The 23593-nt window shown below is 41.4% G+C and overlaps 1 protein-coding gene across 2 annotated transcripts; it reads right to left on the bottom strand.

Moving 5' to 3' along the window:
* Positions 1-2114: 2114 nt before the first annotated feature.
* Positions 2115-23593, bottom strand: LOC121732109 (spatacsin). Of its 2 annotated transcripts, none has more exons than XM_042121904.1 (15): positions 23570-23593; positions 23063-23310; positions 21487-21895; positions 17731-19601; positions 17303-17467; positions 10236-10427; positions 9607-9889; positions 7081-7998; positions 6514-6662; positions 5599-5760; positions 4730-5260; positions 4290-4487; positions 3438-3952; positions 2618-2761; positions 2115-2229 (listed from the first exon to the last, which is right to left on the bottom strand). In XM_042121904.1, exons 2-15 carry the CDS (start codon positions 23237-23239, stop codon positions 2157-2159), a joined length of 5787 nt encoding a protein of 1928 aa, XP_041977838.1. In that variant the 5' UTR covers positions 23240-23310; positions 23570-23593; the 3' UTR covers positions 2115-2156. The 2 variants fall into 2 exon arrangements, with proteins under 2 accessions (XP_041977838.1, XP_041977836.1); XM_042121902.1 differs by having other exon boundaries at positions 23566-23585.

The following is a 23593-nucleotide window of genomic DNA, read 5'->3' as shown; positions in this document are numbered from 1 at the left end:
TAAACTTTAGCAAATGACTTCATAGAGCACTGTAGGCTTTATTTAACCTTTACATTCCATTATTAATAATTACAGATTGTATTTTATTACTAGGTAACTATTGATCCTAAATTGTTGGTGCCTAAATAGTATTTTCGGTAAGGATAGATCCTTGTTTAGGTATTTTATTGCGAAAACAATGCCTTTTTGAATACTATAACTAATACGTGTAGTTTAAGCGAATGTTATACAGTTTAGGAAGTACACTATTACTTAAATGACAAAATGTTAGAAGTGAAAAAATTATGTGAATTAAAAGTTATTTAATATTGTTTAAGAGTTTTGCCTCACTAATATAAATATAATACACTGCATAATATGTTTAGTTGTATGTACAATGTTTTTCCCTTGCCTATTCACAACTTTTAAAATAAGGACGAAACGTGGTGTAATGGTGGCTTTCCGAATCTCGCAGCACGCGAGCGACAAAAATTCAAATAAAATGATAATTTATGAACTGTGTTTTTTGGAACTGGCTATAGGTTTTTTATTTTCTACCGACGGTCTAGCGACAAATGCCGCCACTGCTTTGCCCCAAGGGCCTAGGCCAAAATGAAACCTATAGCCTAGGTCACAAAGTGGCATTATGTTTGAATATTTTCTGGTGGCGTACCGCGTTAATTGGAAAGTCACCTCAACATCTATATTGTACACATAGTATCGATATTTATATTAGTGAGGGAGTTAATATATTAACTGTTTAAGGAATCTCATCGTTGTTCACTGTTGAATACTCGCATGTGCATAGTATTTTATTTTTATATTTTTTTTACTTTTGGCTGTTTCGACTTTTTGTTTTCCTTTGCTTAAATAGTAATGGCGAATTCTTAAATAGTGAATTTACTTATATAGGCTTAGGCCTAAAATTAGGTAAAAAGTGTTGTTTCCTAATTAATAATTGTACAAAATAAAAATTATTAAAACATCAATCACGTGCTTTGTACAGTCACTGGCTATCGCCATTACTAAAAATTATTTTATTTAAAAACAGGGATCAACCATTTTAGACTCGAGTATTGTACTCAACACTGATTTTATAGTTGATATTTTTGTAATATTTTTTTATATCAGATCGGTATTATGTGTTACTTAATTGTGTATTTGAGTATTAGAAGGACTGATGTTCTTTTCACCTGTACCCTAAATTAGGGCTTTAGATTTTCTCTCTTTAACATGTACTATATTCTTGTGTTGGGTTCATATTTTATTTATAAATTAAAAAAAAATATATAAAAACTTATATAGTTTCATTTTGCCTTTGTAGGGAACCTAAAATGATTTTTAATTGTAATTTTGGTATTATTGCCTTCGTCGTAGTGAATAATAAAGCTATATAATATTTATAATATAGTCATTTATTCAAATCTACAAAGCTATAAAAATACATCTTTTCAGTCAATTTAGATATCACAGTAATAAAAATAACACTTTAAAAGACATAATCGAGCCCATAATAAAATAATAATATAGAAATAACATGATAAAAATATTCGCTTTGGATAATATTCTTAACTAATATACTTTTATAATAACAGCCCCATATTATTAAAAATCCACGTTGTGCTTTTATGATTCATCTGATATCTCTACAGACAAGAAAAAAATTATGACTATGACGTCTGTACTCACAATGTGGATATTTTTATCAGCAGGCTTAGCATGGTCGCCATAGTAACGGTTTCTTTCTACGAAATAATAGATAAAGTGACAGATTGACAAGGGAAATCCGCCATTTTGACACTATGCATCTGTCAGTATGTCCATTCTTTCCCGTTTCTAATGTTATGCTAAGGGCCTGTTTCACCACTTTCTGATAAAGTGCCGAATAGGCTTTTCACAACTTTTATTCTGCATACTTGATCTGTCAATTTAAGTGGTGAATAGCCTATTCGGCACTTATCAGGAAGTGGTGAAACAGGCCCTAAGCCTGCAGTTAAAGGGCCCATTCACGGCAGGCCGCCTTGCCGTCCGCCGGCTATGCAGGTTAGTGAATGGTGTCGTTGCCGGCCGGCCATGCAGGCCTGCGACACCATTCACTATCCTGCATAAGGCGGCCTGCCATGAATGGGCCCCTTTAGTGGCTAAGTTGAGATCTTTAGCGGCTAAGCGACGCTTCGTCATCTGAGTAGAGATCGTAGGTCTGTCATGGCTGCCTTCGACTGCGGCGTTTTGTTTTTCTCCGAATTGTATCTGAGATAGTAGAGAAACAAAAATTAAGAATATTAATGCATTACAATATGAAATAAATAAATACAACTAACTCCAGAAAAACAAAAAGATCGGCAGAACTCTACTATCTTGCATCCTGCACTGCGATTTTTTATTTATCGTAAATTATAGGATTATATTATTATACATATTTTTAAAAATTTAGTTTGTTATTATTTTTAGTAATAATCCGCGAAATAAACCTCAACCTAGTAAATGAGTGAGTGTACGCATAGGCATGCGTACAGCACCTCCCTCCTCTCCCACACTGCCTATATATCAAACGAGTTAACGACCAATGAAAATGCGCCATTAGGGTCTGAACCGCGCGATTTCCACGGTGTCTAAACTGGGGGTCTACGTAACTAACCTGTCAAGGAAGTAAGCGGCGACGTCGGGTCTGTACGTGACGCAGTCGCGGATGTATCGCTGGTCGTTGGTGAGCGCGCGCCGGTACGCCAGCTCGCGCCACGCCGCGCCGTGACTCGCGCCCGCCACTAGACCCTCCATGAAACTGCAACGAAAAGTAATACTCTAAAGAAAATAATAATATGACATCGAACGAAAATAAAAAAGGAGTGACGGAGTAATCTCTGATTTGTGCGTAAAAATGACTAACATACCTACGTGCGATAACATTTATTTATTATATTGCAAAGCCACAACGTTATTGCAAAGTTCGTACGTCGTTTACGTTTCTCTTTCTTATTATTTGAAAAGGTTCATATTTTTGTTATTTTCATTTTCAGTTCTTTCCACAAGGTAAATGATGATTAATTGTAGATTTTTCAATGGTTAAAAAACTATATATATAAAACTCAAAGCCCAAACCACTGGACGGATCGGGCTGAAATTTTGCATGCAGGTAGATGTTATGACGAAGGCATCCGCTAATATAGGATTTTGATAAATTCCAACCCCAAGGGGGTAAAATAGGGAATGAAAGTTTGTATATGTATAATCATACTTCTTAACGCGAGCGAAACCGCAGGCAAAAGCTCGTTTTGTCTATATAATATTTTATTATTCATATGATCCGACAACAACCATCGGAGCAGACACTTGAAACAGATTGGCGCGAATTGTAAAATAAATATTAACTGACTTATCGCGAAGTATATAGGCTTTCGAGTCAAAAAATACTTATTATGTTTCACACTAGTAAGATGAGTATAGAAGCATTAAAATACCTTAAATATTCACTAATCAGGGTATACAGTTGTCCCGTCGTCCTGTTCAATATGAGTCTCGTTGGGGACGCGTTTAGTAGCGACATTTGTAGCGCGATCTGTTGTGCCAACATCGCCATTTCACCCGCGAAGCCCGTACAACCACCCTGCAGATACAACTCCGCCGCATCCGTACAGTGGTTTAGCGCCGTCTCTAGCATGGTCCGCGTTGGCACATTATCGTGTATCTGTAGCCAGACCGGCTGATTAGATTTCTTCGGCGACGCCTTTTCCCCGGCCATCTTTTCTAAATCATTTATCAGAGCTAGCGCCTGTTTCTTCTTGACGTTAGCGGCTTCGGCGTACATGTTGAAGTGTAGGGCGACCATGATGTATGTGTCCGTGTCGCCCGGACAATGCGTCTTCAGGAAGTCTAGGAGGCCGTGCTTGAACTCCGTGATCTTGTCCTGCTGCTGGCCTAACATGTAGTCAAACTGGCCGAGGAGAAACTCGAATTGGTGGTTCTCACGGAGCGCCTGAAATTAATGAAATTATCTTTGAACAACAATTAATAGAAAAGCTTATATTTAGGACGAGCGCTTACTTGAGACATCACAGTCTTTAGAGTTTAGACGGACTATTCCATCACAATATATTTGTTTTATTTGTTTGTGCATCATGAAGTATTTTGCTAGCTTTTATTGATTATGTTTTTGTTATTATACATAACATTATATGCACGTTCGTACGCCATCCGATGACCGGTGGGTACGCGTACATGTTCGTTTCAACGCAACATACCACAGACAACTTTTGCGTACATGTGCGTTATTTTGCGTACATATACGCGTATACGTTTGCGTCCTCACGTACCTGCAGGATGTATGCGCACTCGGTGTACCGCGCGAGGCCGGTCAGCAGGCGCACCATGAGCCGCCAGGAGCGCGCCGCCAGCAGCCGCGCCGCCAGCGCCTGCGCCGACCGCAGCGCCACCGCCACGCCCTCCGTGTCGCACGCTGACGTGAAACACTCGTGCGCCACCACCAGCAACTCGATGCAGATTATGTTCACCTGTTAAGGTAATACAGACCTTTTTTAAATGTCATTTAAATAATTTTTGTCATAAAAAGTTGTTAAATTGCCAGCAATTAGGAGTTTTGTGCACCTTGAAACAAAAATGATGCTCTTTTTTCTGAGATTCGTGTCCATTATGCTGAACAACAAATAAAAATTTAAATTATTTATCTTCAACGACCATTATTATACAAATTTATTTTTAAAGCATACTGTATACTATCTATAAGCATACTGACCTGCTTTGTAGACAACTTGGCACCTTTCGTAATCTTCCTAATATTGGATTTGATTTCATATCGTATGTGGATGTTGCTTTTCGTTATAACGTCGAAGAGATTTCTCCTCGACTCTCTCGACTGCTTATTTCCCGCGTAGAGCGACGCAACAGAATAGACAGATTCCGTTTCAGCCGACATAAGAGTACCTTCCTCCGTAAGTATGGATTCAATTTCGTCGCCTTCTATATTCTGATATTCTTCATCTATTAATGTTTCTACATCTAAATTGCTATCGTCTAAGACGTTTTCAGATTGCGTTGGATTCGTAACTTTGTAGATCTTCTGGAATGCCATGAGATGGTCTAGAATAAGCCTGCCGATGTGGCTGCAGGAGTCTGGTCGCATGTTGAGAAACATCTCCATGTCAGAATCGAGCACGTAGCCCCAGAGTGTGTACTGAAAGTGTTCTTTCTGTCGGAAGGTGGAGGTTTTTACCAGATGTGGTGAGATGATAGCTGCGACTAACTCTCGGCATAAGTATTCTGCGATCTATAAATATATAAAATACAATCAAATGTGTTTACAACAATAATAATTTCATAAATAAAAAAAAAAGACCAACACTGTGTATATAATATAAACGTATTAATAAATCCGATTTTGTCTATGTCTATTGTCTACCAAGAGAATTTAATATTACATAATATTATGTAGAATATTGTTATAAGCTATATCTTATATTAAGATATAACTTTAACGCGTGTACACAGGGTAGATCTTTTTATTAGTTAGTTGTTAGAGGGAAAACAATATAATTTACCAGTTTAGCTTATTATTATTTTTTTTACTTTGAATTCTTAACACGTTATCTATAAAATTTTACTTACTTGTTTTGACGGCACATTGAATGTTCTGAACACAAGATTAGCGAGGCTCATGCGAGCTCGTCCGCTGACGAGATTAATGAAGTCCAGAGGTCTGTTCTGATTTTTGAGCACCGATACGTAGTCCCAGCCAATCTGCAGCGCGATACGGAAGTAGCTGGCAACCTAAAAAATTATGACATGCATTTTAGCGTTTTTATGATATAAAATGTAGATACTAAAAAGCCAGGGACCGTACCACGAAACCATTTTGAGACTCAAACAATCGTACGAGAATGCCGAGTCCCACTCTAACAAACGTAAAATGACGTTGTTAGAGCAGGACGCGGCATTCTCGTCCGATTGTTTGAATCTCAAAACAATTTCGTAGTAGGCCTCAGTAGGCCTACTACGAAATTGTTTTGAGATTACCATAGGAGCTAGCCTACCGTAGTCAGTACTACGGTGGACTAGCTCCTCGAATTTTGTCTCCGATTGGTAACCTGTAGGATACCAATTTACCGTCGCACATACTATCGAGAAAATTGATTTCTAGGCAGTTATACCAACGTCATTTGGTCGGATCATGTCAATTCAATGTTAATTGTGATCTGTCGGCTGGGTTTGACGTAACGCGACCAAACTACGTAGGTCTCCCATCTACCTAGGAATCAACTTCTCTAATAGTACTCTGTAGCTACCATAATTGGAACGAAGTTCCTTATAGCGCGTTGCGAAAGGGGGCTAGACGGAAAAAGTTGTGACGACACTTTTTGACCGACACTTATTTTAGTACCTGCGAAGCTCGTTGATGTGGCGATGACGTCACTGTCGAGAAATTTAAAATTCTACAAATCCTCTATGGCGGGAAATTTGATTTTTTTTTAAACTTCGTTCCATCCAGGTGTCCCATTGACACCTCTCAAGTATTTTTTGTACCTGTTTAGCGGGCGCGAACCCGGTGCGCACGGCTAGCGCGTCTATAGTCGCTAGCGTGTCGGCGTCGTGTCGCGCCGCCAGCGAGCCCGCCTCGCCCTCGCAACCCGCTATTACGACTAACTCCTCGAAACTTGTCTCCGATTGAGAACCTGTAGAAGAATAATAATTAAGTCTATCCGGCCGCCTAGACGAGCAATTTTATTGAACAGTTTATTTGACAATTAGATTGAAGGCGCGCGGTGTTCAATTTCAACCCTAGACAGTTATAAATAATATTACGCAATACAAATATTGACAATAAAATTGCTCGTCTAGGGGCCGGCTAAGAATAACCAACTCCATTTACCATAAAAAAAATGCGTGTGTACAGAGTAAACGTGTGAGAAGTGAAACTTCTGTCCGAAATCGTGACGGCGTCATGACGCAATATTATTATTATTACGACCCCCTCTTTCATAACGCGAACTTGAAATAAACGCGCCTAAAGAAAGACTAAGGCTAAGGAACGACAAATTAAGGGACACATCTAAAGCGTATTTGGAGAAATATTGACTAAACCATACACACCTGACAATTTATTCTGAAGCTTTGGAGAAGATATGACGAGACGTATTTCCGCCGGAAGCTCGTACGGAGACAAAGTACCCTCAGCTAACTTCAGACAAGTCCGCATTATCTGCACCGGACACACCAGCGGTCTGTACTCGCATTCAGATATCTTGTATAGAGCTGACAACCTAAACGCTTCGACTACAAGCTTAAGTTCTAGCAATCGGTTCACAGCTGCACGAAAACTATTAATATCGTCAATCTTTTCCAATAGAACGACGTTTTCGATGTTCATTATGTCCGACTCGACTTCTATTTCTTGCAGCGTCATGGCGAAAGTATTGTCAGTTTGTTTGTCCTCAAACAGCTTCTGATTGTTCATCACATAGTAGAGAGTGGATTGGGCGTCACCAAGAAACAGATCACTCTCCGAAGAAACGAAATACGAGTCCCACATTTTGTGTTCAATGCTCTCTCTTTTTTCCCCATACTCGTGGTTTTCCGTGAACCAATTAACTATGATTCTGTACGCGTAGAACTTCTGAGCGTCATCGGTTATAGAATTTGCAACTTTGAGAAGAAAATCTGTGGCGTTTGCGAAAGAAACGCCCGCTTCTTTGAACGCTTCGCTGGTCTGAGCTAGGAAAAGCGTGTAACTCTTTTCCTGCACATCATCTTCGGCTAAAGCCATATCTTCTTCCACTTTGCTGAACTTTCTACTCCACTCTGTGATTAAAATCTCGTCGACCGGCAAATTAGTTAGCTTGGCAATATTGGTAGCTACACTGTACTCGGCACTGGACGTATATTTTTCAATACACTCCTGTAGATACTTGGTTCCGTCGTCCGCCATTATTCTCGATATGTTTACAACTAGGGATGTCTTCATCGATATCTCCACTATGTCGTATATCGATGAGAAGTTGGGAGATGGAACTGTAAAAAATAAATAATTAGTAAAATAAATTTTATATATTATATTATACGAGGGCTGCTATTTATGTATCCGGAACTGGCCACTTACAAGAACAATATTTAAAAAGTAATTACAACATTTGAAAATAGAACTCTTTGGTTGAAGAATACATTTTGTTTCATGTGACTGTCAATTATTTTTCCATTGTGGCGTCATTTTGAAAATTGCGTGTCTTCATTTGCCATGGATTTAACGCGTGAACATTTTCGTGCAATGATTTACTACGATTTTCGGCGTGGGCTAAATCAACAACAGTGCTTTATTCAACTCACCGCAACTTTTGGAGATGAAGCACCATCAAAAACCACTGTTTATCACTGGTACAGTGAGTTTAATCGTGGGCGGTCTATGCTCACGGATGAAAATAAAGAAGGTCGCCCAAAAACAGCTGTTGTCCCACAAAATATAGATGCTGTGCTACTAATAATGCGTGATCGTCATGTTACATATCGCGAGATAGAGGCGTCCTTAGGCATAAGTATGACGAGCATACATAAGATATTACACGAACATTTGGCTGTAAAAAAAATATGTTCGCGTTGGATTCCGCACAACTTGACAATCGATCAAAAACGGGCTCGTGTCGATTGGTGCAAAAAAATGATAAAAAAATACAACCGTGGTACGTCAAAAGCCGTTTATAATATCTACACAGGTGATGAATCTTGGATCTATGCATATGACCCCGAAACTAAACAACAGTCAACGGTGTGGGTGTTCCAAGATGAGCCGAAACCAACAAAAGTTACTCGTGCAAAAAGTACTTTGAAGCAAATGGTCGCCTGTTTTTTTGGAATTAATGGACATGTGGCTACAGTGCCATTAGAGAATCGTAAAACGGTTAATTCTGAATGGTATACGACCATTTGTTTACCAGAAGTCTTTGAAGAAATAAGAAAGGACAACCGACAACGCAGAATCATATTACATCACGACAATGCTAGCTGTCACACCTCAGCTGAAACAACTCAGTTTTTGGAGGGTCAAAAGATCGAATTGACTGGTCATCCGCCGTACAGCCCTGATTTGGCACCTAACGATTTCTTTTTATTTCCATACGCGAAGAACAAATTACGTGGTCAACGTTTTTCGAGCCGCGAAGAGGCTGTTGATGCGTTCAAAATGCACGTTTTGGAGATACCTCAATCAGAATGGAAAAAGTGCTATGAAAATTGGTTCCAGCGTATGCAAAAGTGTGTCGATCATCGCGGCGAATATTTTGAAAAGCAATAAAACCATATTAAATGATATATGTTTGTTTCTTTTTTTAATTCCGGATACATAAATAGCAGCCCTCGTAGTTATTTTTAGTGTAATGTTGTTGTTGAGTACGTACGCACAAGGTATATGCATACGTTTTCAGTGTATCTGTTCATTATTTCCCTACGATTATTTTACTTGACTATCGGAAAACCAGAATAATTTTGGCAGTCTACGATAACATGAAATAAATTGCTTTTATGAATTTAACAAGCCTTCGCTCTAGTCCAACATATTTTAATGACTGAAGTCTAAATAGTTTGGAAATTTAAAACTCTTAAAAAGGTAAATATTAAAAAAAAACCCACCAAGAAGATCCTTTTCGAAGCTGACATCTTTCAGACATTTGAGCAATTCCCGCTGATGATATGCGCTATCGAAGCAATGTTCTAGAGCTATCTTGATGAGCGAGACGGCGATATTTTGGAGAGATTCCTTTGACAGATCCCAGGAGAATCCATTGGTGTCCATACTGTATTTACGCTGGTAGTAATTGATGAAGCTGGTGAGGTGTTTCCGCGTCTCGTTGTCAAACGCACGAAGATTCACGCAACGGTGTAGGAATGAGGTAAGCAATACTAGAGGACTGTCCTGGAAATATGATGAAAAATCATATATGTATTAAAATTCAGACAAAAAACGTTTTGCCTGTTAAAAATAACTGACCGTGCAGCGTGTAACAGGCTACGAATAACATTAAAATTATGGAGTATTGATAAATCAAAAATAATAATTCTTAGCGTTTTTAGACGTCAAGCTTCCCTCACAAAGTAACAATCTTTATATTATGTTTTTTGGTCAGCATTTTGATATGCGGTCCTCGACCAGATTGTATGGAGCGGGAATCGTCCCCCTTTTAATTTTTTTTATATCAATTCCGTGTCTTTTTTACTCGTTTACATGTTTAAGATAAGCTCAAAACTTTTTTTTTATTTACCTGCATGAATATAAGTATGGATTCGTGGAGCGTGGTCAGGTATCCCTCTAGCAGGCACACCTCGGCTATTCTTTGCAGCAGTCTCGCCGAAGACAACTGGGATATTTCCGCTAGTAGCGCCTCCCGACTGTGGACCCTCAGTTCGATGCCCGACAGAATCCACTGCGCCCAGAGTGTGTCTATCGCGTTTGGCTGAAAATATAAATAAGAGATAATATATTTATTTTCCGAAATTATTATACATACTGTTGGCGACACGACAAACTCGGCGAGGCAGTGGTCGCTAGGTGGTGGAGCGGTGGATTGTATCTTGAGGGTGAAGGATGCCGGATGAGGGTTCTTCCTGGAGAAGGAGGTGCAGGTGGAGGAGATGAGAAGGAAACACAGGAGGATACTTGGAGCTGCTTGGTGCGGAGTGTTGGGGTTGGCGGACAGAGCTTAGGCAGGCATCTGCTTGACTTGTGAAATGTGCATGTTTTTGCACCGAGAAAGTGCATGTTTATATATGAAATTTGTACCGTTAGAGCCCATGGGGGTCTATCGGATGTTGCCAAACGAATGCAGTCCGTTTATTGAAATATAAAATTTTACACACACGACATCAAATGAGATTCTTATAAGCTAATACAATAGTAAACAAACATTCTTATAAGATAAATTAACAATAAAATGTGTAAATAGAGTTATGTAAAAAAGAGAGACAACAATAACGTTCGAGTGAGACGTACTACCACTATGTAAGAAAGAGACAGCAATAACAATTGTATGAAACACACTACGTTTCTGTGCGAAAGGGACAGCAATAACATAAAATGAGACACAAGATAATGCATTTTCCAATAAAAACTAATACGAAATCTTTTTTTTTTTTTCCTGGCTGCTTGGGAGAATCAGACGAGAGGCTGGGCGACGAATTAGTCCGGTGGCTGTACAGACTTCTGCTACTCGAACTCGCCCGCCTGGGAAAGTCTTTAGAGGGAGTTCCCTTGTAGGTTCTACACCATTGACACTTGATGCTGCGTAGTCCAATTATGTGGTAGCGCTGTCGGAGCTCGTTCATCACGGTTTGGTGATTGCCGTGGTTAAATACTGCGTGCGTGTGATGCACTAACAGCCGGGTAAATTCTTCCTTCGCATGTAGGACAGGCAGATTGTATTCTTCCTTAACTGTGCTATCAAGGTATAATATCCCGCTGCGGTTGAGTTTCACAGCAAGCTTGTGAAATGGGGACCTCTTCGGTGGTCGCTGCCCAGCCTCTATTGTCTTTATATCGTCCGCGAACGAGATGTTCTGACTCCTCTTGATGAGCAGCAATTCTGCTAGTCTGATGTGATCAGGAGAGATTTCCGTATTTACTTTTCTCTTGAGCAATTTGGCTTTAAATGCCTCAGCCGAGAGCAAGACGGTGGCAGCAGCGCGTACCAGGCGCTTATACTTTGAAACCTTTCAACTTTAGGCAAGTAATCGTTATTTACACGTTCTACACAGACGTGAACCTGCTTAATAATTCTCTCCCCCCCCCTGAAGGGGGTAAGGGAGCCGCAGTCCGCTTTTCGCGCGGCCATGTCGCGGGGTCGTCTAAAATAAAGCTAGGTCCCGTAAACCATCTATGTGTCGAACTAAAATTCGCCGGAATGCCTTTGGTAGCGTCGTCCGCGACGTTGTCGGCGCTCGGCACCCATCGCCAGTCGGCCGGGGTCGTTGTACTTTCGATCTCGGCTAGCCGGTGCGCGACAAACGACTTAAAAGTACGCGGATCGGACCTAATACATGCTAATACCGTTTTTGAATCCGACCAGTAATACGACTTTTTAATTTTATAGACCGATTCCCGTTTTAAGGACTCTGCTAAGCGGGAACCCAAAACCGCGGCTTGCAACTCTAATCGCGGTATTGAAATTGATTTTAACGGCGCTACTTTCGCCTTTGCCGTAACTAATCTAGCCGTCTTTGTATTATTATTCATGCTAACGAAATAACTGCGGCCGAATAAACTTTTTCGCTAGCATCGCAAAATATGTGTAACCCCCCTCGCCAGAGAGCGGGGCAGGTACGTATCTTTCTATTTCGAAAGTCCTCAGCAAGTTTAAATTATTAATAAACGACATCCACGTAATGTGATGTTCCTTAGTTATGGGATCGTCCCAACCTACGCCGCTACGCCATATTTCCTGAATGAGGCACTTACCTACCATGGTTACCGGCGAAACTAATCCTAACGGGTCGAAAATCGACATGACGGCGCTAGTGACTTTATTATAATTACACTAGATGACGTGTTTCTGAAGTTCACGTTAAATCCTAAAGTGTCGCGAGCGTGGTTCCAAATGAGACCTAATGTCCTCTCTGTATCGCTTTTTCCTAAAGTCGTCGCGCCGCTAATTCGCTTATCGGAAACGTTCTTCGGGCACATTCGACGCCCAACCGCGTAACTCGAACGAAGCGCCTAAGTTAATCTTGTACATGGCATTGACCGCTTGCCTGGCTTCGTCCGCGTCGTCGAATGAGTCTAAGTAATCGTCCATATAAAAGTTCCGTTCCGCAGCTTTAGCTTCCTTCGGGTACTCCGAACTAAAGTTTTGTGCGTTTTTATTTTTTACATGAATGGCCACGCATTGCGACGAGGCCGCATCAAAAATAAGCGAGGTCATACGGTATTCTCGCGGGGGGATGTTTCTATCGTCGCCTCGCCACAGAAAACGAAGGCTGTCGCGATCCGATTCAATTACTTTTATTTGTAAGAACATCTCTTTGATGTCCGCTACTACTGCTATTTTTCCTTCGCGGAACCTAACTAAAACGCCGAAAAGCGACTGCAATAAGTCGGGCCCGGTTAACAGCGCGTCATTTAAACATTTTCCCCCGTATTTAGCCGCAGCGTCAAAGACCAGTCGCACCTTACCTTTTTGAGAATGAACCACTGAAAAATGAGGTAAGTACCAGGTGCGAGGCGATGTGGCCGGGGTGCTCATTAGTTCCGCGTAACCCGAACATAGCAAGTTATTTACTTGTTTTGAATATTCTATTTTTAAGTTTACGTTTTTATCTAATTTATTTTCCAGATTGTACAGACGGCTGAGGGCTTGTTTCTTATTGTCCGGCATCACTTCATTGTCGGTTTTCCACAATAAGCCCGACTCATACCGATCGCAATCGTTCATTTTCTTACAAGTTCAATTTAAGACAGCTAGCGCGCGCTCGTCCGGGTCCGCTTTAGGTTTACGCGGCTCTATACCTAACGACTCTATGCTAAAATAATTCCTAATCAATTCTAACGCGGGATCCTCGGACTGCGAAGTTCTTACGTGACTTATGAACTGAACATTGTTTAAATTACGCGAGCTTGCGTCCTGCCCGTGCAGGACCCATCCTAACTTAGTTAACGACGCCACCGGCTGGCCCTTATTTCCGACACGTAATTGTCGAGACGTAATTAAGTGCCAGTTATCTTGGCCGATAAGTATCGTAGGATTAGCCTGTTCGTAACACAGTTCGTCCTCTAACTCCGCTAGGTGGCTGCACTGGTGAACAAGGTCTTTACTTACCGATTGCTGCGTAAGGTTTAAATTACCGATTGTGCTAGCGCTCATTTTTTCTATGTTTCGGCTACACGCGCCGCGGATTGACAATGATATGTTGCACGATTCGGGGTCGTCAATCTGGTTACCCCCTACCCCTTCCAACTTAAGTAGCTGGCTGCGACCCCTGGGTGCTACACTGTCCGCTATCGTACGCTCAACGAGGGTCAATGTAGAGCCCTCATCCAGCAAGGCGTATGTAGCGGTGGTGCCCACTGGGCCACTTATCTCAACCGGCACCACTTTGAGGTAGGTGTTAGACGCGCGAACGTGATTTATTGTACTTATATTTCCGCTAGCGGGCGGCGTTGCACTGCCGCTGCCGTGCAATAATTTATTGTGAGACGCTTCGCAACCTTTTATGCCGCACGGAATATATTTACATCTGAAAGTTCGCCCGTGCGAGTTGTTTAACCGTCTAAAACAATGTTTACTATTTTTAGCTGTGTCCCATCTTTCCGATACGCTAAGTTTAATGAAATCTGCACAATTAATAGTCGTATGGGAGCCTGAACACACGGGCCAATTATTCCTATTGGACGAGTTTGACGGCGCTTCCGTCACGGAGCATGGCGCCTCTGTCGCGGGGCGCGGCGTGCGTTGTTTCGGCCTATATTCTTTTTTGGCTGGAGGTCTATTCGCGGTTGCTACGACTTTACGCGGCTCGTACATAACATCGCAGTCCGATCGATCGCATGAACTGTCGCTATCATAACGCGACGATTTCGGTGCTCTTGTGCGAGCCGTGTTTACCGCGCGCGGTTTTATTCTGCCTAGTTTCTCTTCTCTCGCCGTTTCGTACGCGAACATCGCGCTGCACTGATCCGCCATAATATTGAGAAATCTGGCCATCGAGCTCCGACTTGAATTCGTACCATTTATATTTTAAAATAATGTTTAATTTGTCGACTATTCGACCTACTAACTCGCGAGAATACAAATATTGTGGCAGGTTAAGTGACTTTATGGCCGCTACCGTGTTTGAAATCTTACTCGCGAAACTACTCACATTGCGCCCGTCTTCCGTCATACGAGGCAAACGTTTTATGTTTTCGATTTCGGAGAGAATAAGTAGCTCAGGCCTGCCGTATCGCCGTTCTAACGTGTCTAATATTTCGTACGGGTCCGATACCGTGAAAAGCAGAGCTCTAACTGTTTCGCGGGCCGCGCCTCTTAATGCTTTTCTTAACCTAGCTACATTTTGAATGTCCGAGAACATATCCGCGGTGTCATTAAAAACGGATTTAAATGCCATCCACTCCGTAATTGTTCCGTCAAAGTGTCGCAACTCATGCATGAATTTAGGCTTCGCTTCCGACCTACTCGAATTGACCGCTTGAACTATCGCGTTGGCTAGCAATGTCATGTCGCTAAGCGACGTGTTACCGGCGCGCGGTTCGTTATTTTCGGTCGGACGCGTGTCTCGTCCCGGGTTTTGAGCGCTTGTTGACGGCCTAACACATTGCTCCAAGATCCAGCCTTCAACTCGGGTTTTATTCAATCTGGGTGGCTGGTCCGCGTCGGTGGATTCTCCTAGCTCTATCCTAGCTATTTCCAGCCGACTCATGGCAGCTGCGGACGCCGCCCTAGCCCGTGCTAGTTCGGAGTTGTGATATTCTAATTCGGCCTGCAACGCGGATAATTTGCTGCTTGCTCTGTCCCCGGGGACGTTAACTATAGTGCCCGGCACACTTCCTATATTTTCGACTACGTTGTCGATTTGCGCGGGTTCTGAATTTTGTTTGGCCCTAGCGTCGGTACGCGCGCTGCTCTCCGTCGTGTCTTCAACGCCGGTGCCTCTGCTCCATGTGTTGGTCTCGTGGGACGTGGTCTGCCCTGACGATGGCGTCTCTTCCCACGAGGGCGTGGTCTTGCCCGAGCGCAACACACGCACGTTCTCCATTGCGCACGAGGGGCCCTAACCTTAAAACTAACACTTTTCACTTTCACTTCACTTAATGTCTTTACCTACACGTAACGCGACCTACAAAGCCTACTACTAACAGCCCGGTCAGCTTGCTACCGCGGTGACGCCGAACCGGGAATAGGAATGCAGGGGATAGGAAGGTAGGAACCTCCCGGTAGAGGGCGCGGGCGCTCACGGGTGCATCAGAGTGCGGGAGGAATGTCCGCACCCGTCGTTGCGTGCCAACTTGTGGCCCCAGAGCGTTACCGTACCGTGCCGACGGGGTCTGACTATTCACCTGGGTAGGTGTGTGGAGGCGTCAGGTCAGTCCACAATGCTTCCGTGCATTCTGCAGGGGCCGTTTAACACCACGCACATTATTGAGGGTTGCTTCCAAGTAATTGGTGGAGGTAAGCAACGCCAACCACCAACACTCGCGCGTACTTGTTTCTATTCTCTTTCTTCTTAGACGCTGGCCTTGGCTGCAGGGGCTTCGTCTCTTCTCCTGGGCTTCTTTCTTTAATGCTTCTCTCTTCTCCGGGACTGGGCTGCCGTCTTCAGGGCGAGCTTCTCTCTTCTCCAGGGCTGGCTGCAATCTTCAGGGCGAGCTTCTTTCTTCATGAGCTGACGCAGTGATCCGGCTTCTGAAGGACCAGTTGTTGGCGACACGACAAACTCGGCGGGGCCGTGGTCGCCAGGTGGTGGAGCGGTGGATTGTATCTTGAGGGTGAAGGATGCCGGATGAGGGTTCTTCCTGGAGAAGGAGGTGCAGGTGGAGGAGATGAGAAAGAAACACAGGAGGATACTTAGAGCTGCTTGGTGCGGAGTGTTGGGGTTGGCGGACAGAGCTTAGGCAGGCATCTGCTTGACTTGTGAAATGTGAATGTTTTTGCACCGAGAAAGCGCGTGTTTATATATGAAATTTGTACCGTTAGAGCCCATGGGGGTCTATCGGATGTTGCCAAACGAATGCAGTCCGTTTATTTAAATATAAAATTTTACACACACGACATCAAATGAGATTCTTATAAGCTAATACAATAGTAAACAAACATTCTTATAAGATAAATTAACAATAAAATGTGTAAATAAAGTTATGTAAAAAAGAGGGACAACAATAACGTTCGAGTGAGACGTACTACAACTATGTAAGAAAGAGACAGCAATAACAATTGTATAAAACACACTACGTTTTTGTGCGAAAGGGACAGCAATAACATAAAATGAGACACAAGATAATACATTTTCCAATAAGAACTAATACGAAATCTTACATCTATGTGTAAACGAAAAGGAGGGAATAAAACTAAGCTATTATTTACACATAATATGTATTTGAATTACGGTTTCGGACAATGATAACCAGACGAGATGTTGCCCTTATATTTAGCACGCACGCGGCGAACGCGCCGCATTTTAGAATTCGTTTTATGAAATGACGTCAAAACGCGCACATATGCGCAACGTATGCGCCGCATTTCGTGAACTATGCGGTGCGTAATGGTTCGACACGTACGTACGGCGCGTACGATGCTGGCAAATGTGCGACCACCCCCGCTACTCCATCGTGCTGTGTACTCACCTCGTAGCAGCTGGCCAGCAGCACGAGCAGCGGCTCGCGGTAGGTGTGTGCGGCACGCAGCAGCGCGGCGGGCGGGTCCTCCGGCCCGTGGCACGCCGCCGCCACCTCCCACAGCTCCCGCCCCAGCCACGCCCCCCGCCACTCGATCATACTCTGAGTTGGGCTCTGAAATATGCAAATGTTCCTTGTATGAAATTGTATGACACATTTAGGGTCGGCAAAACTACGCGGTTCCCATGACGTAATGTGTCGCGTCGTACCGTTGCAGTATAATTTTACCTGGTGCTGTGACCGCATTAGGTAGACCTAATCTTACAACTAAACCTTATGTATTGTATCGTAGATTCATATAAGCTACGGGCTTAACGTAGGCAGTAATTTAAATGAATTAATCAGCTTAACGTTACATAAGAAAGACATTTACTTACAACTTCTCCGGAACTCAATCTCGATAGCTTTCTGTGGCCGTTACTCGACACAGATTTCTGATCCTTGTCATCCTCGACTGTTCTGTGAACCATAATGTATTTCAAGTGCTCAGCGTACGACCTCTTCTCAAACTCCTGCGAGAGCTGCAACATCTGGTTCAGAGGGTATCGGAACACGTCACCAAAGAGTAGGAAATTGAACCAGGAATTCTCTTTTACGAATGCCCTTAACTGCTTCTCCGGTAGAGGCAAGTTATGTAGCATCGCAAACTTTACCATTGTCTGGGATTCATACAAAACAATCGACATGTCATAGTTATTGTTTTCTTTCATATCTTTAAGTTTCGCCATGGTTATATCCTCCAAGTTTTCTAGAATAACCTTCGCGGCGCTGTCGTTGCTCTGTATAAGTTGGGACATGAGATCACCGATAATCTTATTCGCCTCGTTCTCCGGGATTCCCTTCCGCATCAGATGGGATTCGATCATCTTAGCGGCCGACATGTGGACTCGGCATCGTGTGGGGTTGCAGCCGATCATGGCGACGAAGGATATGCAGCAAGCGGCCATGGCTGGGTCGTACCAATTGAGCAGAGCTAACGCATGCGCCTCGCAGCAAGCGCTCTTCACGCTCTTCTCCTGAAGCCGATTGAAGGTCAAATACTGTTGAGACACGAATGCTTGGCTAGCGTTACAGGGGCGGTACTGCTTCAGGTAGTAGATATGATTCAGCTTCGCTTCGTACCCGTACCTTTTGATGAGCTTCTCGTTGTCAAAATCTGGCATATCGAAGCCGCGCTGCGTCAGCGGCTTGATGTCCCTAACGTCCACCTCATGAGATATGAGGCTGCCCAGGCTCCGTCGGTCGGTCTTATCCGGTATCGAGTTGTTCGTACTCATATTCATGATTTGAAACTCGAATATTTTCGACACGTCGAGGCCTCGGTAGCCGGACAGAAGCTGATAGACGTTGACGTCTTTGGGCTCGTACATGCAATTCTTCATATTGTACTTCTTGTAAATATTGAATAGATGTGGCAGCTTGTGATCGTATCTTTTGTTCGGCAGCTTGAAATCTTTGAACTGCAAAAACTCGTTCTTGGAGAATATATCGAATAGTTTGGCGTTATCCTCTAGAAGAATCATTCCGAGGACGAGATATGGATTGGAGGAGATGTATTCGTCGATGTCGTTTTGGGCGATTTGCTGGCACGTTTTGTAGACCGGCACCACGTGACTCTGTCTGTCGCTCGTCCGCTCGATGCTTTTAAACAGTAGCCAAAGCTCTATGCAGCCTTTAACGCTTTGCTCGACGTCTGACAAATCCGTTTCGCGTATATGATCCTCGAAACATAGAGTCAGCATCTTATACAACTTATTTTTGACACAATACTTGGCTAGCTCCAAGTAAAACTCTCGTTTGCTTATTGTGGCACACGATTCAGAAAATATTTCATCTATGATCCTCAAATTCTGTGTCCTCACCAGTCTCGATATGATTTGTATTAGATCTTTCTTTTCCTCGTCGACAATAATGCCGTAGGAGGATAAGGTGTCGTAGATACACATTTTGGTGTAATCAAAGCAGTGTTTGCTTTTGGAGACACTGGCAATCATCTCCGACGATATCGGCCATTTTCGGAATATTTCGTCTAGCGTATCTAAAACCTCGCTTTGAAACCCTTTGGTGTCAATGTGTAGAAGTTTTTGCACGAAGCTATCGCCGTTGAAAAAATTGTACCGCGCATTCATGTCCCTTACAACTTCAGACATCTGTATGTTTATCCATCTGACGAGGACCATAGCTTTGTTCTGTTCTATTAAATAGTTCCACATTTGAATTGGTGTACAAAAGTCCAGAAGAGAAAATTCTGTAAGAGGAAACAAAACTCAGTTACTTTTATTATACTGTACTCTGCGAAACATGACGGTAGCGGTCATTGACTCCCTGTCAAAAATTTGTCATTTTCTATATAAGCCGCGATTGCCAATGAAGTGTCAGATGTTCCTAGTCCATTGTCTATCGCGGTTTACATATAAAATGACAAGTTTTTTGACAGGGAGTCAATGACCACTACCGCCATGTTTCGCCGAGTACAGTATAAATGTATAGGTCTACCAGAATCTGATGGCAATTTTTGCCAGCAGATTTTCAAAAAATATCCTTGATCATCAATGGATAAATTTTTATATTTGCATGTTTAACACACAGAATCAGCCGCTATAAGAAAAAAAAATTGGCCAAGTGCGAGTCGGACTCGCGCACGAAGGGTTCCGTACCCATACAAGAGCAAAAATAGGCTACAAATTGAGTTTTTTGTATGCCCCCTTAGGGGGAGCCCCCTTAAATTTTTATTTTATCTTAATATTATTATTACTTAAATTAAATTATTAAAAAGTACACATATAACAAAAGAATGTGTGAAAAATCTAAGTGCCTACCTCAAGCCATTATAGATATAGAGCGAAAAAGTCCGAAAAAATCACTTTTGTTGTATGGGAGCCCCCCATAAATATTAATTTTATTTTATTTTCTGTATTTGTTGTTATAGCGGCAATAGATATACACAATCTGTGAAAATTTCAGAAGTCTAGCTGTAGCGGTTCTTGAGATACAGCCTGGAGACAGACAGACGGACAGACAACGAAGTCTTAGTAATAGGGTCCCGTTCCTACCCTTTGGCTACGGAACCCTAAAAAAAGGATCAAAATGTTTTATTCCAATTAAAGTGAGAAAATAATTCTTTTCTCACTTTTTGCCATCAGATTCTGGTAGACCTATAGTTGTAGTGGCGGTAATAGATAGACATTTGTTTAGATCATAGGTTCTCAACGTGGGCGATAACGCCACCTTGTGGGCGTTTCAGACTTTAGGGGGGGCAGTAGAAGATCCAGAGAAAATTAGGGGGTATTGAGATGGCGCAGATGGGGCGTGGGTAGATTATAAAATATAGTCTAAAAAGGCAAAATAATACACGCTAATCACGTACTAAGGTAAAATAAAAATTAATATCGTTTAATTTTATGTTAATGTAGGTATTGTAATCATTTTTATCACGTGTGCACGTATTTTGGCAAGACGAGCAATGGATTAAAATCATCTCCATCACCATCAAAAAATGTGGATTTATGTATATACGGTACTATATAGCCAGATTATACAATACTAGATGTTCCGCGCGGCTTTGCCCGCGTAATTTAGGAATATCACGGAAACCATACATTTTTCCGCAAAAAATAGCCTATGTCCCTTCGCGTGATCTATTCTTCATGTGTGCCAAATAACATAAAAATTGCTCCAGTAGTTCTTAAGATACTAAGCATATTCAAATAATTTCCCCCGTTTTTTCCACATTTTCCTCTATTTCTTAGCTCCTATTAGTCTTAGCGTGATAAAATATAGCCTATAGCCTACCTCGATAAATGGGCTATCTAACACTGAAATAATTTTTCAAATCGGACCAGTAGTTCCTGAAATTAGCGCGTTCAAACAAACAAACAAACTCTTCCACTTTATATTAGTTATTATATACATAATATAATTTATCAGGCCGATGATGTGGTGGGTTTAAAAAAACTTGAGTTTTTTACCCACTGCATCTGTGGGTAAAAAACTCATACAGTGAGATCTTTAAGTTATAAAATGCTAGTGATATCCACTTCAACCATTTACGTCTTCAATTATTTTTAAGCTTTGGAGCTAAGAAATTTATATTCCCACCTACAAATTACAATATTAGAACAAATTAAACTTACCGAAGGTGTCAAAAAACAGCACAGTTGCAACTTTACATTTCCAATCGGCTGGATACTGCTCTATTTTCTCAATATTCAATGCTTTGATTTCACTTTCATTAACAAAAACTCTGTTCTCAGCTATTCCAAAGACTTTATTCTGTTTAAAAGTTCCATCCACTTCAAAAGACTTTTCCAAATGTCTTAGTAAATTCCAGTGTCTTTTAAAATCTGCCCATCTGTCCAGCTGAACAGTATCTTTGGTAAGTTTCTCGAGGTGTTCCACAATGAAGTCTCTGTAATCTATTTCAGTAGCTACCTTGGCCAGGGCCATGAGGTGGTCTTCTGCATTTATGTTGCACTTGTTGAGGACATGTAACACTTTGAATATTTGTTTCTGGGCCAACAGTTGAACTGTCCATGCTTTGACCTATAAAATAACACATTTTCTCACAAGAGCTAGTAAATAGATAAAAACATTTCCATTAAAAACCTCAGAAACTGGGCATAAGCAAAATTCTATTTAAGGCATATTTAAAAACATAGAATTCAATTTATACTATTGTAATTAATAATAATAATAATAATATAATAATATCTATGGACACTTCACACAGTCTAGGCTCCGTGCTAAGTACCTGAAGGACTTGTGTTACAGGTACCAGACAACGGAAATATATTTATTACTTTTAGGGACCACCAAGATACAGGCTCTGCTTAGTTTGGGGTTCATTGCAATCTGTATTTGTAAAAAAATAAAAATTGTATATTTATTTTTAGAAACAGCTGTTTATGTGTAAACAAAAGTATTTTGAAAGTTTTGTAAAAATTTATGGTATGTAATGGTTCAGATATAAAGAATTTATATATAAGTAAGTATTTAAGAGTTTTATTATATGATACACATATTTAATACACATCCATGACCCAGGATTATTGAAAAATGTTTGTTCCATCAGCAGGATTCGAACCCGCAACACCCGGCTTGAATGCTGACCACTCGCCCAGCCACTGAGCCACAGAGGTTGTCAAAATACATTACGCAAGTATTTTAAGAGTTATTTGTAGTCAAGTATTTATTCATAATCAATATTCTTGAATAATCAAGAGCACTTCTATGAAATTGTATGTCACAAATAAGAAGTGGATGAATAACCACTGCTGCCTAAAATGATTCCAACCAACATAATATTATCTGCACAGGTATAAACTGATATAAGGACATAAGTATAAAACTTTCATTGAATATTAATGGCAATATAATTTGTTCATTTTAAGGCTCAAATCACACCGGAATGGCAGCGCAACTGCAAGCATTTTCAGTGTCATATGATTATAAATTATACATAGTATCGCTTGAAAAATCACAGGTGGCTGTGAGACTTCCCAAGTTTCTCAAGTGATACTATATACCTATTACAATAATGAAGATAAAGTTTAAGATCATAATATGACATTGAAATACCTCACCGCTGTGCTGCTATTCCGATGTGATTTCGCCCTAAGTCCCCTAGGCATTTGGCTAGGACCTTAGAGTTGTGTCGAGTTTCAACTGTAATTTATTGTATGAAAGCTAGTCATTATATAAGATACCAACCTCAGTTGTAAACCAGTCTTTCGCTGTAGTTTCATTCCATGAATTCTTTGCCATTAGATATTTTATGGCCAGGTTAATATAAGTTCCCTTAGCTGCAGCCTCCCGGACCACATCGCGAGGGGACTTGTCGTCCCAACATTTCCAGATGATTTTCTCATTTTGCGATAGACCTTCCATCTTATAATAAATAGCAAATCATATTCACAAAGAGTAACTTCTATGAAGTATTATAGCATGTATGGTGCACCCTGTAAGAATAAAACACATTGAAACCGTTCACCAAAATGATAAGTAAACGATCCATTAGACCATATTAATTACAAATTATTTATGCTACGATAACAATTGGTTAATGGTTATGTATTAGGTTTCAAAACCATTTTATTTTAGAACACTCAACTCTGAATAGGTAGGTGTTGGGTAGGTGCGTTTATAAACATTGACATAATTTGAACTATTATGACCATGACTTAGAATTATTTCGAAAATATAAAGAAAAATACTTACTTGCTTATTATTTTAAACAAAGTG

This window comes from Aricia agestis, chromosome 11 (assembly GCF_905147365.1).
Source record: "Aricia agestis chromosome 11, ilAriAges1.1, whole genome shotgun sequence".
Taxonomy (NCBI): Eukaryota; Metazoa; Arthropoda; class Insecta; order Lepidoptera; family Lycaenidae; genus Aricia; species Aricia agestis.
The sequence above is the reverse complement of the archived record's forward strand: the minus strand, read 5'-3'. Positions and strand labels throughout refer to the sequence as shown.

Bases quoted from the DNA above. Each gene is read 5' to 3' on its own strand.
- LOC121732109 (XM_042121904.1), bottom strand. From the start codon at position 23,239: ATGGAAGGTCTATCGCAAAATGAGAAAATCATCTGGAAATGTTGGGAC. The intron at 9,890-10,235 runs GTAAATAAAAAA...TCATATTTCCAG, and splicing joins CCATACTTATATTCATGCAG to GACAGTCCTCTAGTATTGCT. The intron at 2,230-2,617 runs GTTAGTTACGTA...CTACTATCTCAG, and splicing joins GCCGCTTACTTCCTTGACAG to ATACAATTCGGAGAAAAACA.